General features: G+C 41.8%; 1 protein-coding gene across 7 annotated transcripts in view; it reads right to left on the bottom strand.

Moving 5' to 3' along the window:
• The window catches only part of SH3D19 (SH3 domain containing 19), a 178,060-nt gene that overhangs the window by 100,595 nt on the left and 60,489 nt on the right, over positions 1–16,976 (bottom strand). For 4 of the 7 annotated variants that reach the window (XM_032633062.1, XM_032633066.1, XM_032633067.1 and 1 more), the window contains exon 2: positions 1,641–1,680. In XM_032633062.1, the coding sequence (XP_032488953.1) occupies positions 1,641–1,680 (40 nt within the window). Of the gene's footprint in view, positions 1–1,640; positions 1,681–1,762; positions 1,991–3,304; positions 3,412–16,976 lie in introns of those variants that run through there. The other 3 variants (XM_032633063.1, XM_032633068.1, XM_032633065.1) reach the window with 3 other exon arrangements.

Raw genomic sequence — 16,976 nt, 5'->3', positions numbered from 1 at the left:
TTTTGGTTTTTTGGTTGCGAGGCATGTGGGAATCTTAGCTCCCCGACCAGGGATTGAACCCACACCCCCTGCAATGGAAGGCAAAGTCTTAACCACTGGATCGCCAGGGAAGTCCCTTCTATTATTTTTTTAAGTATTAAAAAATCACTCTTACACATATTTCTATGAATGTGGTTGTGGTTATATAACTGTATGTGTTTGTCAAAACGCATAGAATCATACAGCAAAAAGAGTAAATTTAAATGTATGTGAATTACAACTGAAAAAAAAAATCAGCCTTATATCCCAAATACTCATTTACATTTTTCTCCCAGATTAGGTCTCACTAACTTATTCTGATTGACAATCTCTGCAAAATGTATTGCTGTTCTAACTAATAGAGTTTTCATAGATTTTGTATTTTTATTCATCTGAGGTCAATGCATTCTAGAGTTTGATACCTTGAAAAAGCATCAGGATTTGTTTACCAGGCCACTCAACCCAGTGAATGTATTATTACCATTTTATCAATTCCCACAATATAAAATGCAAAGAAAAAGTGATGGAATGTGGAATAAGGTGAAAATAGTATTTAAAAAATTACAATCCTTCACAGAACTGGGTTAAAAAATCAAATACAGGTCTGTCATTCTTGCCTAGGAGTGGAAGTTAGACAATTTTCCACATATAAGTTTGACATGGATTTAAAAAAATACTCTTCAGTGCTGGTGAAGGTCTTGTGAGACATACTCTCAGACAGCATGAGAAAGAGGCTGAAGTAATAGAACCTTCCCAGCCGTTTGAAACTATCTAACAAGAACTTAAAGAATTCAGCTGGAATACATATATACTGATAATCTAGAAAGAATTACATCAAATTTTTAGCAGTAGCCAGCCATTTCTAGCTGATGAAAGACATGCTGTTTTTTTTTTAATGCTTTATATTTTAAAAAGTAATTTAGCCGGGCACGGTGGCGCGCGCCTGTAATCCCAGCTTCCCGGGAGGCTGAGGTCGGCGGATCGTGGGTGCCCCGGGGTTCGGGACTACCGCGCTGTGTAGAGCGGGCGTCCGCACCGGGCCTGGCACCAACATGGGGCTCCCGGGGGAGCCCGGGGGTACCAGGTTGTCTAAGGAGGGGGGGACCCGGCCCAGGCCGGACACGGAGCAGGTCAAACTCCCCGTGTTGGGCGGCGGTGGGACCGCGCCTGCGAGCAGTGCCTGCAGTTCTGCCCGGACATCCGACGAGACCCGGTCTCTTAAAAAAAAAAAAAAAAAAAAAAAAGTAATTTAAAAATTTCTACAATGAGCCCATGTTAGTTTTATAATTAGGAAAAAAACAGTACATATTTATAAAAATACCAATTAAAGAACAAGGAGGAAAGTAAACCACAAAAGGAAAGAAGCAGGGATAAAATAATTTTTTGCAAAGATATACCTGTCACTGATAGGAATTCTCAAAATAAAATATGTCTTCCAGGTAGTCAATAATTTTATAAAGAATTTTTGTTCAGAGAATGAACAGTATTTCCCTTGTGAAGCTTGAGTGCTACAGAGGATTCAGGTGTACAGTATTTCTAAAAGGGATACTTGCACTCCCTCCAAACAATATTTTCCAAATGAGAAGCTTTATACAGAGCTAGTAAATACTATAAATTCATACCTTGAAGAACGATGCTCTGGTTTATTTCGTTCGTTTCGATCTGTAAAGAAAGAAGACAGTTACATTTTAAAATGCTCTTTAGACGTCCTGGAAAAGAAGTTCTTACATCCCAGCTGCCGTACCCTTAGATTTCACAAAGGACTGTTCAAAGGTTGCTGTGTCTTCCCCTTGTAAGGCTCTTCTTCAGAGTTGAAAGGATTTGTCTGACAGAGGAGGTACGAACGATACAAAGAAGGACAGGCGTGTAAGGGTTTTACAGTTTGTTAAAATCATCTACTTAGAAAATATATCATTACATGTATTGTTTCATTTTCAAAGATCTTTGCTGTTTTAAACACTTTGCTAAAACCAAAACAAATTTAGCTAAGGAAAGAAAGTAAGGAAACTGAAAAGCCACAAATTACTCAGCTCAAAAAAATCATTCCATGAATCATGGTTGGCAAAAGCTTCTAACAGGATGGGGAGGGGGAAAAAATGAGCAGTCAGCTACATCTGCAAATACCCAGAGACCAGTAGAGCCTCTTCCTTAACTCTCTACCACCCAGAACCTTTCAGAAGTTGGATTTCCATGTTTCACAGATAATTAGGTCTAATGTGCCACAAGGCAGTGTTTCTCAACCAGTGTCCACTTTGCTCCTCCTCCCCAAGGGGACATCTGGCAATGCCTGGAGACTTTTTTTGGTTGTCACAATCAGCCTGAAGACTATTATATACAAGAGAAAGAGCCACGAAACCCACAGGATGTCTTTTTTTTGACTCTGAGTAATTATTTTTTCTTCAGGGCATGCTTAAAAATAAATAAATGAAGTAAAAAGATCTCAGTGTTATGAAAAAACTAACAACAGAAAGCAGTGGGTAAGGGGCTTCCCTGGTGGCGCAGTGGTTGGGAGTCCGCCTGCCGATGTAGGGGACATGGGTTCGTGCCCCGGTCCGGGAGGATCCCACATGCCGCAGAGCGGCTGGGCCCGTGAGCCATGGCCGCTGAGCCTGCGCGTCCGGAGCCTGTGCTCCGCAACGGGAGAGGCCACGACAGTGAGGGGCCCACGTACCGCAAAAAAAAAAAAAAAAAAAGAAAGAAAATCCTATGCAATGTTATCAAAATACAGTTCTCTAAAGTATCTTCTGAATTAACACTAACATGATATAATTTAATGGTGAAACAAAGATTAGACAAGAATTCTCATTTTTTTTCTTCCTTAATTTTACTGCTGATGGAGCAGCATAAAGGCAACGAAGACATTCTCTAAAACTTCTAGAGAGATTTATGGAAGAAAAGGAATCAGATTTACATAGTTAAATATAAATTCTTTCTGAATGGTTCATAATAAACAAGAAACGTCTTTTTAAACCAAGGAGTTAGCACACAGGAAAACACTGTACTCTGAAACACTAACAAGTAGGAAGAGTCACAATAAAACATGTTTGTTAAGATATAATGCTCTTCAAAAGGCACAAGGTTAATATGCTTCTGGTTCCACTTTCTCTACACACTGAGTGCTACTGCTGCTTTTAAAACTTTTGTTTTAATGTAACTTGGTTTACCCCTCCCTTAAATAAAAATAGAGTTTTTCACTTGTTGAGTACTAAAAATTTAAAGTCAGGAATGCAGTGCACATCTACTAGATGTAGATCAGCTATCCTCATAACAAAGCAACAAGTCTTACCTGCGGCTAAGGATGAGCTAAAAGTCTGCCCGTAACACCATTTGCTGTGGCTGTGGTCCCAGTTTCGTTCAGTTTTTTTAGGCATGTAATAGCGAATTCCCCTACAAATCTTCCTAGTCGTACAACACACAGGAGGAGGGGAGAAACAGAGTCACAATGCATGTAAACAAGACCCAGCATCTGAGGGCTTCCCTCCAGGGCCTGTTCTGATTGGCAGATGTGTTATCATCAGTCTGCACAGCTGGAATGTGGCCATTCAGGAAGTGAATGGCTCATGGTTCTCCTTCTTTCCTGGTTAAAACAGGAAATTCTACAGTCACTTTAATACTTTCTGCTCTAAGAAAATACAAATATCTCCCCACTGTACTTCCCTATTGAGAAGTAATTAAAATCTGAGACAATAACTTGATAATCTGTTGGAGGACATTTTAAACATTTCCTCCCAAATTCACTCTTAGTGTTACATGTGTTACATTTCTATGTAAATATGCATACACAATTACTCCTAAGACCCATATATTTGATAATTTGAGGGTAAGGGTAAATTATCCATTATTCACAATATTCCCCAGCCCCTAGCTCTTGGCAATGGAAAACAAATTAAAATACATGTTCTTGGCTTGATCTTTTTTCTTAAAGTATACAAATAATTGTACTTCACATTTTGCCATAAGTCATCTTTAGCTTGAAAACATATAAATATGTAGTGTCTGTATGTTGTGTACCTCTGTGTCTACACATATTTTTATATACTTATTTTAAGCAAAGTAATTTTCATGAGAGCCGAGGCTATTGTGCCATTGTCAGGAGATACATTAGCGGTAACACTGAATTTCTGGCAAAATAGTAAGGGCTTATTTTGATCCAAAAGCTAAGACTGAACAAAACAAAGCACTGAGGGCAGATTTGGGATCTGGATCTTGCCAACAATAATAAAACATTTGGATTAAAATCCCCTTACGAAAAATGAGAACAGATCTGTAGCAAACATAGAAATTTCATCTTGACTACATACAGTGCTTTAAGCATATGGTTTCTATTTATTTCAAATTAAATACTCTTTGGCACACTCCCCCCAATTTTTTTCAGAGTTTCTAATTTTTAAATAATTAGAATATACTTGCAAAGGCTTCCCAAACTTTTATATACTTAGAAATCACACAAATAACTTACTAGCCCAAAGTCTCACCATTTCCACAAAGAAAAGAGTTATTAAAGATAAGAATGCCCCGAGCTTCCCTGGTGACGCAGTGGTTGAGAGTCCGCCTGCTGATGCGGGGGACACGGGTTCGTGCCCCGTTCCGGGAAGATCCCACATGCCGCGGAGCGGCTAGGCCCGTGAGCCATGGCCGCTGAGCCTGCACGTCCGGAGCCTGTGCTCCGCAACGGGAGAGGCCACAACAGTGAGAGGCCCGCGTACCGCAAAAAAAAAAAAAAAGATAAGAATGCCCTAACTCTAAAATTTAGTTGCCAAATGGTGCACATTTGCTGTGGATAATGCACTAACTCTGGGGGCCCACCGAGTAGAGCGTGATGATCTTTAGGTCACTCAAAGATGAGCAGTACACTCTCAATGTGAAGGTCAGCATGGCTGGGTGGCTGTGTGAAAGTGTGTTGGTTTCGTAGGTGTATGTCACACACCCCCCCCCCCACACACACACACACACACACGCCAATGGAGAGACAGAGAGAGGGAGAGCGAGAAACCTTGCATTCCCTGTCCCCATTCATCCACGTCTCCTAGTTGATAAAGCTAACTGAGGAAATGGAAGAATACCCTGCAAGAAGAACAAAGGCAGAAAGTAGGCAGAACTGGTGCAAAGGGTGCTGAAGCCTGGATGTGTGTAAATGTTGTGAGGACATGGAAAGGAGGCAACGTGCACATCAAGGGGACCAAGAATCAGGAGAGTGCTGGGAATTTTCCGTGGGTCTGTGTGAGAAGTCGAGATTACCCAAATTTTCCTGCCATGATGACTCCTGGTTCTAAGTAATCTGACATACATGATTCCAATGTTCATATATTTAGGTGGTATACCACCATTGTAGAAATAGGCCCTTATTCTGGCAGGGACAGCTTTTTGGGAATGGCTAGACAGATTCTACTGATGCTAATCATTCAGAGTGATTCTGAATCTAATAATACGACAAACACTTTGAAATGAAGATGACAAAAATGCAAATGTCATTTTTTGCTTTGATTAAAACTAAGAAGAATGGCCAACTCAGAGCTTATTAGAATCTACTGTAAGACATTCAGACTTTGAGGATTTGGTTCTGATCACTTTTAACTGGAGAGAAAAATCAAACCCCATTGGGTAGGGACTTACACTACTTGCTCAAGTCGGCAACAAAAGGTCCGAAATCATTCTTTGAAATTAGTGGGAAGACAGTCCATGGGAATGAAAATACATAGACTGGGAATCTGTCTTGTACCTCATATTAGAATACTAACATGTCTCTTTAGAATGGCTATTATCTGTGAAGGGATTCTGGATCAGGCTCCAAAGCATTACTTACGTGCTCCGGCTTGGGAGTACATACGAATAGTTTATGTTTTTTAAAAAAATGGTCAATGCCAGTCAGTATTAACTGAAAGATACACACACTCTGAAGAATTCTTTTTTTTTTTTTTTTTTTTTGCGGTACGCAGGCCTCTCACTGTTGTGGCCTCTCCCGTTGCAGAGCACAGGCTCCGGACGTGCAGGCTCAGCGGCCATGGCTCACAGGCCCAGCCGCTCCGCGGCATGTGGGATCTTCCCAGACCGGGGCACGAACCCATGTCCCCTGCATCAGCAGGCGGACTCTCAACCACTGTGCCACCAGGGAAGCCCTGAAGAATTCTTTGCACCTACGGTATTATTGCCTCTTTACTTATGATAAGCAGAATAAATAAAACAATGAATCCCTCCATTAGAAGACAGGGTATCTACGCAGGGTTCACAAATCCTACTTTCATGACTCTTTAAAAGATAGCAAAACTGGTTCTACTCAAATAGAACGTGAATGGAATTTTATATATCTCAGATGAGAGTTTCAGAGGCTTTCCTAAAATCTTTAAATGGTTCTTATATGTAGGCTGAGAAAATGGCAAATACATCTACTTGAAAAAAATTCAGCATTCGTTCTAGAAATTACTGACACCAGCTAATACCTATTCACCTCCTCTTTTTTCTTCTTTTTTTTTTTTTTGGCTGTGTTGGGTCCTTGTTGCTGCGCTTGTGCTTTCTCTAATTGTGGCGAGCAGGGGCTACTCTTCGTTCCAGCGTGCAGGTCTCTCATTGCGGTGGCCTCTCTTGTTGTGGAGCACAGGCCCTAGGCACAGGGTCTTCAGTAGTTGCGGCACACGGGCCCTAAAGTGTGTGGGCTTCAGTAGTTGTGGCACACAGGCTCAGTATTTGTGGCACATGGGCCCTAGAGTGTGCAGGCTTCAGCAGTTGCGGCACGTGGGCTCAGTAGTTGTGGCACATGGGCTCTAGGGTGCACAGGCTTCAGTAGTTGTGGCACACAGGCTCAGTAGTTGCGGCACACAGGCCCTAGAGTGTGCGGGCTTCAGTAGTTGCAGCGCATGGGCTCAGTAGCTGTGGCATGCAGGCTCAGTAGTTGTGGCTCGCGGGCTTAGTTGCTCAGCGGCATGCGGAATCTTCCTGGACCAGGGCTCGAACCTGTGTCCCCTGCACTGGCAGGCTTCTCAACCACTGTGCCACCAGGGAAGTCCCTCACCTCCCCTTTCTAATTCCATTTCACCACTCTCATTCAGGTGTTTACAGACTGATTTTTAGCCACTTTTGAGACTCCCACAGTGCCTAGTATATTGCTCTTTTAAATGGTAGGTTTTCAATACATATGTATTTGTTGTTGTTGAATTTAAGCAAGAAAGTTACTACTCTCTTGGTCCAAGGAATGAAAGACAACATCTGTGAGTGACTGTTGCATGAGAGAAGTGAGATGTATTTACATGAGCGCTGCCCACGCTTCTGTGGGTAAGTGGAAACGTCTGGTCTACATCACTGCCAATACTGACGCCTTTCATTAATTCTAATTATAAAGCGCCTCAACTCGTTCAAATGCAGCAGGCTAAAATCACAGGGGGAGAGAAATTAGAGAGGGAAGGGAAGTTTTTTCCATGTGGAAGTTATGTTTCAACAAAGAAGCAGACTGTCTCTGGAATCTTGTTTTCTCCTTCCCATGCCTGCTGCCTTTACCTGCATTTTAGGTTCTGATCAGCACTCGTATGAATGGTTGTGTCTTGATCGAATTTTCTGGTTCCTGTCTCTTCCCCTCCAATACAGCCTTATTGCTGGCCAGATAAGTCCATGCCTCAGGAAAATTACAAATTACTATGTGCCCCAGACCCTGAGAAGACTCCATGAGGTAATGACAGTGACATCCTTAGAACTTTGCCTGTGCATAGTAATAAATGTCAGCTGCCATCTGGCATTAAAAGGCCAGCTATTAACTAGGTGGAGTGACTAGTACTGCAGAGTAGTGATTGCACAAGTTACTTAACCTCTCTACACCTCAGTTTTCTTATCTACAAAATGGGGAAGAATACTACCTTTGTAGAGTTTTTGTGAGGATAAATGAATTAAACTGTATAAAGAGCTTAGTGCAGTACCTGGAACATAAGTTTTACAACTCAAATTCTGCCACGACTATTCTTTTTTCTTTTCTGGCATGCCGCACAGATTGCAGGGTCTGGTTCCCTGACCAGGGATTGAACCCAGGCCACAGCCCAGAATCCTAACCACTAGGCCACTAGGGAACTCCCCTGTTATGACTATTCTTATTATCCTTCATGCCTGGCTCAAGAACCACCTTCTTCATGAAATTGCCCCTAACTCTTCTTCCTCTTCAGCACCCTTGTATTAGTTTCCTGTTGCTGCTGTAACAAATCACCTTAACCTTTGTGGCTTAAAACAACGAAGATGTATTATCTTACAGTTCTAGAGGTGAGAAGTCAAAATAGGTCTTACAAGGCTAAAATCAAGGTGTGTGCGTGGCTATATTCCTTTTGGAGGTCCTAGGGAAGAATCAGTCTCCTTGTCTTTTCCAACTTCTCGAGGTCACCCGCACTCCTGGGCTTGTGGTCCCTTCCTCCAACAATGTAGCATCTTTAAATCTCTGACCCTGACCTCTTCTTCCGACTCCCTCTTCCACTGTGGAGAAGGCTTATTATTGATTACATTGGGGCTGCCAGGATAATCCAAAATAATGTTACATCAAGATCAGTTGATGAGGAACCTTAATTCCTCTTTGCCATGCAATACAACATGATCAAGTGCCAAGGGATTAGGACATGACATCTCTGAGGGGAGAGCATTATTCTGCCTACCACATCCTACCTGAACTCTCGTACTATCTATACCATTCACTTGACATTTAGCAATACTAAATAATACTGTACTATTATTTAGTTTTAGGCATCTATCTACCCCCTTATCCTATCAGTGTGTCTGATGAACGCAGAACTCTATCTTAGACTCTGCTTCAGACTGCCCCCTGTAAACGTTTGTTGATAATGGTAAGACCCAATGCCCTCCCAAGCCCTTTCCTTTCCTGCGCTGCATTCTTTAGGCTGTGGTTGGTTCACTGATATATCTGATATTGCTGAAAAATGTGCCTTCCTAAGAATTCCCAAACATTTTTACTTTTTATAAACACTCTAGTGATTTAAGGATCACCTCTGCCCTAAAACAATCCACATTTGGTCTATTCTTCTGTCTCAAAGTAGCTCTCACCAAACCAAACTACACACAGGAGAAAAAAAAAAAAACTACATAGCACATTTGAACTGGAAGAATCAGCTATTTGATAACAGGCTGCTACTTCTTTTTAATAATTCTTCCTTAAATAGTTCAACTGAATCATTTTGATTGTTGAGTGCAACTCACTACTGAAAGAGGCTTTATATGATTTGAGGTTTTTGTGTTAGTTTCACAGATGAAACATCAGAGCCACCATCTACACTGCCCATGTTCACCTCAAAGTGAATTCAGTAGAGACTTCTGGAAGGTGGGCATTCCATCAGAGCCACTCAGGTCCTGGTAGGCAAGGTGATGAGGGGAGTAGATGGAAGCAGGCTTCGCAGCAAGGTGTCCTCAACACTCCCTGCTGCTCCAACCTCAAGCTCCCTAGTGAGTCTCTTAATAATTACTTTCGTAACTCTTTTTTTAAATAAATTGATATATTTTATTTATTTTTGGCTGCGTTGGGTCTTCGTTGCTGCGCACGGCCTTTCTCTAGTTGTGGTGAGCGGGGGCTACTCTTTGTTGCGGAGCATAGGCTCTAGGCTCACGGGCTTCAGTAGTTGTGGCACATGGGCTCAGCAGTTGTGGCTCACAAGCTTTAGAGCGCAGGCTCAGTCGTTGTGGCGCACAGGCTTAGCTGCTCCGTGGCATGTGGGATCTTCCTGGACCAGGGCTTGAACCCATGTCCCCTGCGTTGGCAGGCGGATTCTTAACCACTGTGCCACCAGGGAAGCCCCTTTTGTAACTCTTCTTGTTACAAAATCTCACTTTTTTCAGCAAGTGAAACTTGTGATTTAAGATGGGATAAAAAGAACTTTTAGTTAAAAAAAATCTCTATTCCCCCAACTGCCAAGTTAAAAATATTAGACCCATATTCAAAATATTAGGCCACTCCTAAGGGTTTTTCTAAAGGAGGCATAAATTTTACCTGGAATAAGATATGCTACAAGAAAGGTAACCTGAGAAAGTGACCCAATAACAGGGATTGCTTTCAGTATTTCCCAAATTCTAAAAACCTCTGGGGTAGTCACAAAGCATATTAGTATCTTAAAGGCTCTAAGAAAAATTACAATTAAAAAAACCTGTTCGACTTTAACTAGCATTTCCCAAACTAATTTGAAGAGGAAACATTTCGTACAAAATCAGACTTGATATCTGGTACCTTAGCATGAACAATGTTATTTAATTATCACCATCCACTCCCCTGGGAACCCAAGGCCCCTTTACAGAGCTAGTATTTGCATCTCCACGTCCAGTGCCACCCCTGACATGTAGATGGCACTTCTCTAATTAACTCAACTCCAGCCGATGTAGGGCCAGGCACGGTACCCAAACGCAAAAAGGAGAAGGAACTAACGATGAACAAATCCCTCAACCCGATCGGGTTAAACCCTGATCTTTGAAGATTATATTAAATGCGTCCTTCCTTTAATCCCGTCACTTATTTATCTTTAATTTTGCATTGTTTGGGTTAATTTGTGCATTTTAGAATTACAGGTTCCACAAAGAAGGTTTGTGCATGTAGTGCTTCCAGGTCTCGACTACCGGGTCATACCCATAATGGGAAATCAGTTGCTATTTCAGGATGACAACCTAGATAGAGGTTAAGGGCAGGAACTCTAGGTCAGACAGGCCTTGTGTTGAGTTCTTGCTCCACTGTTTGTATACTACCTGAATGACCTTAGCAAGATAGTTAGCCTTTGTAAGCCTCAGCATCCACACGTAAAAGGGGGACATGTCATAGTAGTACTCATCTTATCAAGCTGAACAAGGATTAAATGAAGAGATGCATAAAAAGGATAGCATGGTGGCTGACCATGATAAATGCTCAATAAATGTTTACTATTATGATGATAATAGGAGGGATACAGAATATTCATAGAGTTCATAATATTGTAAGTAGAATTATCTAAAAGGTTAATCATCCTTTGTCCAATATGGATTTTGAAATTCTGTAGGATTTTTTTCTTGCTTATTAGTGGTGAAGAGGACAGGAATGCACTAATAAATAATTTCCAAAATCTTCCTTTACCCAACGGCTCCAGCCTCTTTCCCTTCCCCTTCTTTTGAACCAAGGGCTACTACGAAAAATTAATACATATGATTTTCACTTTTTTTCAGTTTCCCACTGCAGCCTCTGACAGAAGTGATAAATAAGCCCCGAAAGTAAGCAGCAGAAGGGAGAAAGAGAACTAAAAGGCAGACAGAGGTAGTTCCTTCAGGATGAAAAACTGTGCCAACCAAGGATCACCACCCCTCCCACCCCTTGAAGTCCTTTCCCAATCCGAGTTCATCCTGAAGGTGTTAAGCCCTCACAGTCATTTTCTGAGACCCAAGGATGAATGAGTGATATAAGGACAGAAACTAAATAGACTAAATATAGATATTTTATCTGTTTACGAAATGACTGAAATCTGCCTCTATATTTTAGGATTCTATGGATTTCTTCTATAAGAACCCAGAAAACAAAGATTAAAATGTGTTATTTCAGGTGTCAAAGGATAGGTAACATCTCTAACCACAGGTTGCCTTTTCAGCTGTTAGGGTAAAAATAAAGATGATTCTTTTCCCCCTTAAAGGTCCATTCTTTTTTTTTTGTGGTACACGGGTCTCTCACTGTTGCAGCATCTCCCGTTGCGGAGCACAGGCTCCAGACGTGCAGGCTCAGCGGCTATGGCTCACGGGCCCAGCCGCTCTGCGGCACGTGGGATCTTCCCAGACCGGGGCACGAACCCGTGTCCCCTGCATTGGCAGGCGGACTCTCAACCACTGCGCCACCAGGGAAGCCCTAAAGGTCCATTCTTACTGCTCCTTTCCCTTTAACTCAGGATGAATTTACAGATGTCGCAACAAGGTTTTACCTTGGTAGAACTGACTCTGCAAAGTGAGCAAATATCAGAAACCACTGGAATCAAGAGACTCCCTTATCTGGGCAAGCAGGAAACAAAGGGAAGATCACATTATTCCAAATACCACACACCTCACTCTGATGGGCAAACCTTTCCTACGTGGTTGAGGAGTTTTCTGATCTGAGTCTTATTTTTATCCACAGTGGGGCAGTCTTGGCCTCTAATCTAGAATGATGAAAAACATTTTTTTCTTTTACTCAAGAAAAGGTAAGGTCACATCCAAGCCTGGCCACGTTACCTTACTGACGGGTAGAGAATGTATTCTCTGTACAACACCACACGGCTTCTTGCAAGTTCGGGCCCGCCGAGCTCCCTCCTCTCCACTCCATTAACAAACTACCATCCACGCAGGCACCTTCAAAGGCTACTGGAACACAGACAAGGAGCATGCCCAGTGGCCTCCTGCTCTTTAGCTGTGTGGCTCAGTTCTGACTCTTCAAAGGAACTCGGGGTGAGAGGAGGCCCGAGAGGCATCTTCCATCTCTGCTTTGAAGCTTGTTTGTTTCCCATGGGCAGAAATAATGCTTTCCCTCCAACCCCCACGGGCCTCCCACCCCCGCCAACACGCACAGTGCCCCGCACCTGTTGGCACTTATCACATTTTGACTCACGTTATAATTCTCTTTATGTATTCACGCTTCCACCACTATCAGTTCCTCTAAGACAGGGCCTTACGTACCCTGTAATGCCTGGCAGAGCCCCTTACACACAGTAGGGAAACCCAAGTATCTGTCATTGAATATACTGGTATGAAACCTCTCCAACACCTCTGCAAAGTGGACAGCCTTTGTGTTGTTGGTGTTTTTTTGGAGGAGGCGGCTGTTATTAATTCCTAGAGAAGAGATTTTGTGCATTACCATGGGAAGGCTTCAAATAATTTTGATTTGGAATGAAAGCATTTTGAAGTGCTACTTCAGAGTTGCAGAATTAGTAAAAACATATTCATGTCATGAAAAAATGCACTGTTTAAGTGAGGGCGGGGAGGCAATGCAATGATCACAAAGAAGTACAGGAAGCTGCACAAGGGATTCACTTCTGTGGGTGCCTGGTCACAAAAAATAGTTGAGGTCAGTTCGAGAACTGGCTATCAGTGGGCCAACTCCACCACCAATGACAGCTGTTATTCACCCAGCGTTTACTATGTTAGAAGCATTCTTAATACATTCGCATTTAATCTTCACAGAAGTCCCATGATGCAAGTCTTTTCCATTTTACTGATGAGAAAACAGAGTCTCAGAGAAGCCAGTTAAATTAAAAGGGAGTATGAATTTTCAATCTGGATCTGAAGAATCCCAAAGTCCCTGCTCTTCCCACTACATCAGAAGGCTGGCAGTCCCACTCGTTTGATGAACTACAGGGTAAATGTGCAGAAATGCTGTTCACCAGAAGCCACACTTATATTTCAGCATCAGATGGTGTATTGTTTGTGTAGAGACTGAATCCAGGGCCTCAAATTCCTTCCAACTGTTTCTGATGTTTTCCTCAGCTCCACAAAACATACAAACGCCCTCTTATAAATTCCCAAGAATACAGAAGATTTTGACTTGGGCATCTTATAACAAGATGTCTGGGCAAACCGTTTCAATTCACTACCTCGTGCTCTCAATAATCTTATGCTACTAACATGAAATTTATGGGCTCAGCAGAGTACGGACACAGGTACATGATGGGAGGGACAATTCATTTAAAAATTAACAGATTGTGAGAAAAGCTTGAATTCTGTTGGAATACTGTTTGTTGTTAATTCTTGTACCCTCGGAGTGAAATTTTTAAAAAAGAATAAAGTGACCTCAGAGAATTATTATATTTTTATAGGATACCAATCTGGATGTTGCTGATTTTCTTTTCAAATACAATTAGCTATCTTTTTTATTGCAATGCGAAGTCCACTCTTAATGACAGCTAAGACACACAAACATTGGAGGATGAGGAGGAAGAACTATAAGATATATTAGCCACGTGACCAGAAATTGGCTCTGGGGCAGCTGGTGTGTCCTTTATGCACACCAGACTTTCAGATATCTTGGGTCTGCCTGTCATCACCACACTACTCCACACCCAGACTCATGGGCACATGGTGAAATATGTTTGTTTGCATCATTCATGGATTAACCCATGCGCCACAGGCAGTTAAAAATTAAGTCTGAAAAACAGAGTGATCATTTGATCAGGGGACAAATGCAGCAATATAGGGATGAAATACAGGACCTATTCAACGTTGTCAGAAACCAGAGTAAGGTGTTGTGTGCTTTCTCCTCACAGAGCCATAAATGAAACACCAGCAGATGCAGGTGAGTGAGATGATCTCAGCCACTTTCTGGCTCAGTTTGATCTACTCAGCTCTGGGGCCAGAGAAAAAAGAAACAAAGATAACGCTGACTGTCTTGGAGGATAAGAGATTAGGAGGATAAGAGATTAAGGAATACAGCTGGAACACATCAAAATCTGCTTTCGACAAACTCACAATCCATGTCGAGGACTGTAAGAACAAACAATTTCTAAAGGATAATGCGAATACAAAAAGTACATAAGAACCTTAACATTCTTTTTTTTTTTTGTGGTACGCGGGCCATGGCTCACAGGCCCAGCCGCTCCGCGGCATGTGGGATCTTCCCGGACCGGGGCACGAACCCATGTCCCCTGCATTGGCAGGCGGACTCTCCACCACTGCGCCACCAGGGAAGCCCAAGAACCTTAACATTCTTGATTGACATATCAACAAGAATTGTGAGAATCTGCCAAGGCTTCAACAAAAATATTTGCACAAATTCCCAGACCTCTCTCAAATAACAATATCATCAAAATCCATGTATTTCCTGTGTATATCTTTGTAGCGTGAGTCAACTGCATTTTCATCTTTCACTAGTTTTATCAATCACTTGCACAGCTGTACTTACTTTGCAGCAGGAATAAAAAACTTCCTGCATCAGCTGACATGCAAATTACTTGGACTTACAGAGTTGCTAGTGAATAATCAAATGGTGAATATCAAAATAAATGAATGCCCAAGAGTTACCAAAATACAGAATTATAAGAGGTTTAGTTGTGACTAAAAAATCTCCAAAGGCTTCCCAGAGTAGATAGCATTTGATTTGAGCAACACTTTATTTTTTTAAAACAGTATTTATTTATTTATTCATTCATTCATTCATTCATTTATGTGGCTGCCCCTCGTGGCTTGTGGAATCTCAGTTCCCTGACTAGGGATTGGATCTGGGCCCATGGCAGTGAAAGCGCTGAGTCCTAACCACTGGATCGCCAGGGAATTCCCTGAGCATCACTTCAGGTTGGCAAAATTTGAGAAGTAAAAAGGGATGAAGTGCATCTAAGTTTAGGAGAATCATACGTACAGAAGTGTGACAGTGCGAAGAACTGAGGGAAAGTGTTGAGTAATCCAGTTGCAGGTAGACCTCAAGGTGTGAGGAAAATATACTGGGAGATAATATTACAAAATTAATTCAGGATCACTTGGAGCAATTCATCAATGTCATGCCTCAGCATCTGTACTTTTCTGTAGGCAATGGAGGAAAGGTAAGTAACCTGGTGGGATGGACTTGGTAGAGGGGTGGGGAATGGAAGCAGAGAGACCACTAACAACAGTATAAACCAGGATTAAAAGCAGACATAAGGAGTGAGTAAGAAGAAATGAAAGTGGGAAGGTTGAGGGGATACGACAGGATTAGGAATGGATGGTACGGTTTTGCAGGAGGAAGCAGCAGTAATGACATGGTACGGGGCATCTGCTACCAGTAACTGAGGTTAGCAGAAAAGCAAGATGAGAGAACAGACAGGGAGATTTTAGCGTTAGGATATATTAAGTTTGAGGCTTCTAAGTGAAAAATCACACGGACATGTTTACTTGACTCATTCAAGATGGCTGAATAAGTAGTTACATCCACCTCCCCTCCCTCTAGATGTGAAATGACAATAAAACAGAACTTAAAAAAACTGAGTGGAACCATAACAAACAAACAAACCAAGAATGAGAGTCATCAAGGGATCAGAGATCCTGAGAAACCAGAGTCCAAGACATCAGAGGTTAAACAGGAATTCTCCCTAGGGAGCTCCTTCTGCATCAAAGAATAAAAAGTAGGCCCTGAAGCAACCAAAAAGACAGTTAATTAAAGAGCTGCATTCAGGTTACCAGATCCAGCTACTCAGCAGTGCCCAGACCACTCCACAACCAATTACACCTTAGTAGGCAGTCAAGGCTTCCCTTTTGAGCTAAAGGCAGAAAACTACTGTCCACACAAAGTTGGTGATCTGCCTGGGAAGATTCCCTGTGGGGGACCTGGGGCTTGCGAGGGAAAAAGACTAGAGTTTAAGGTAATTTATGATTTACGGTAACTTCAGTCCCAGAAATTGAGAGATGGAGGAGAAAGACATGTCCTAGAGGTAAAACACAGTCAACTACTCCATCTCCAGATACATCTAACCCCTTCCTTATTTTGGCAATTTGGGGGGGTCCTGAGCTTGCCTTCCTCCTCCCCTACAGAAAAGCCCACCTATTACTGGTACACCCATTACTGTACCTGTTGACACAGGCAGTTATATCATCCAGAAGAAAGCATTTCTGGAGAAACAAACCCACTACCTATACCAGTCAATTTAGTCTTTTATTCATAAACATGTACCTACAACCAATGATAAGCAAACATCTACGGAAAATCAATGATATAAAAATAGAAAGACCAAAATGTACGATCATCTCTGGATCAAAAAGAAAGAAAATTTACGGAATAAAAGGGAACATTTAAGATATTCTAATTGGCATCCTCATACATGAACAAGCATGTTACATCTATAAAAGAAGAAGATTCTGCCATGAAAAAGGAGCAACCAGAAAATAAGAATTAAATATGATTGTGAATATAAAAGATTAAACAGGCTAAAAACCAGAATAGACACAGCTGAAAGCTGAATTTGAAATCTGAAAAATAAGTTGACAGAATTTTTAAAAACACAAAGAGATGAAGAAAAAAATTAACAGCAATGGACACTAGATTTGGGAGGTGC

The sequence above is a fragment of the Phocoena sinus genome, chromosome 5 (genome assembly GCF_008692025.1).
Source record: "Phocoena sinus isolate mPhoSin1 chromosome 5, mPhoSin1.pri, whole genome shotgun sequence".
In the NCBI taxonomy this organism is placed as follows: domain Eukaryota; kingdom Metazoa; phylum Chordata; class Mammalia; order Artiodactyla; family Phocoenidae; genus Phocoena; species Phocoena sinus.
This window is presented reverse-complemented; position numbering and strand designations above follow the sequence as displayed.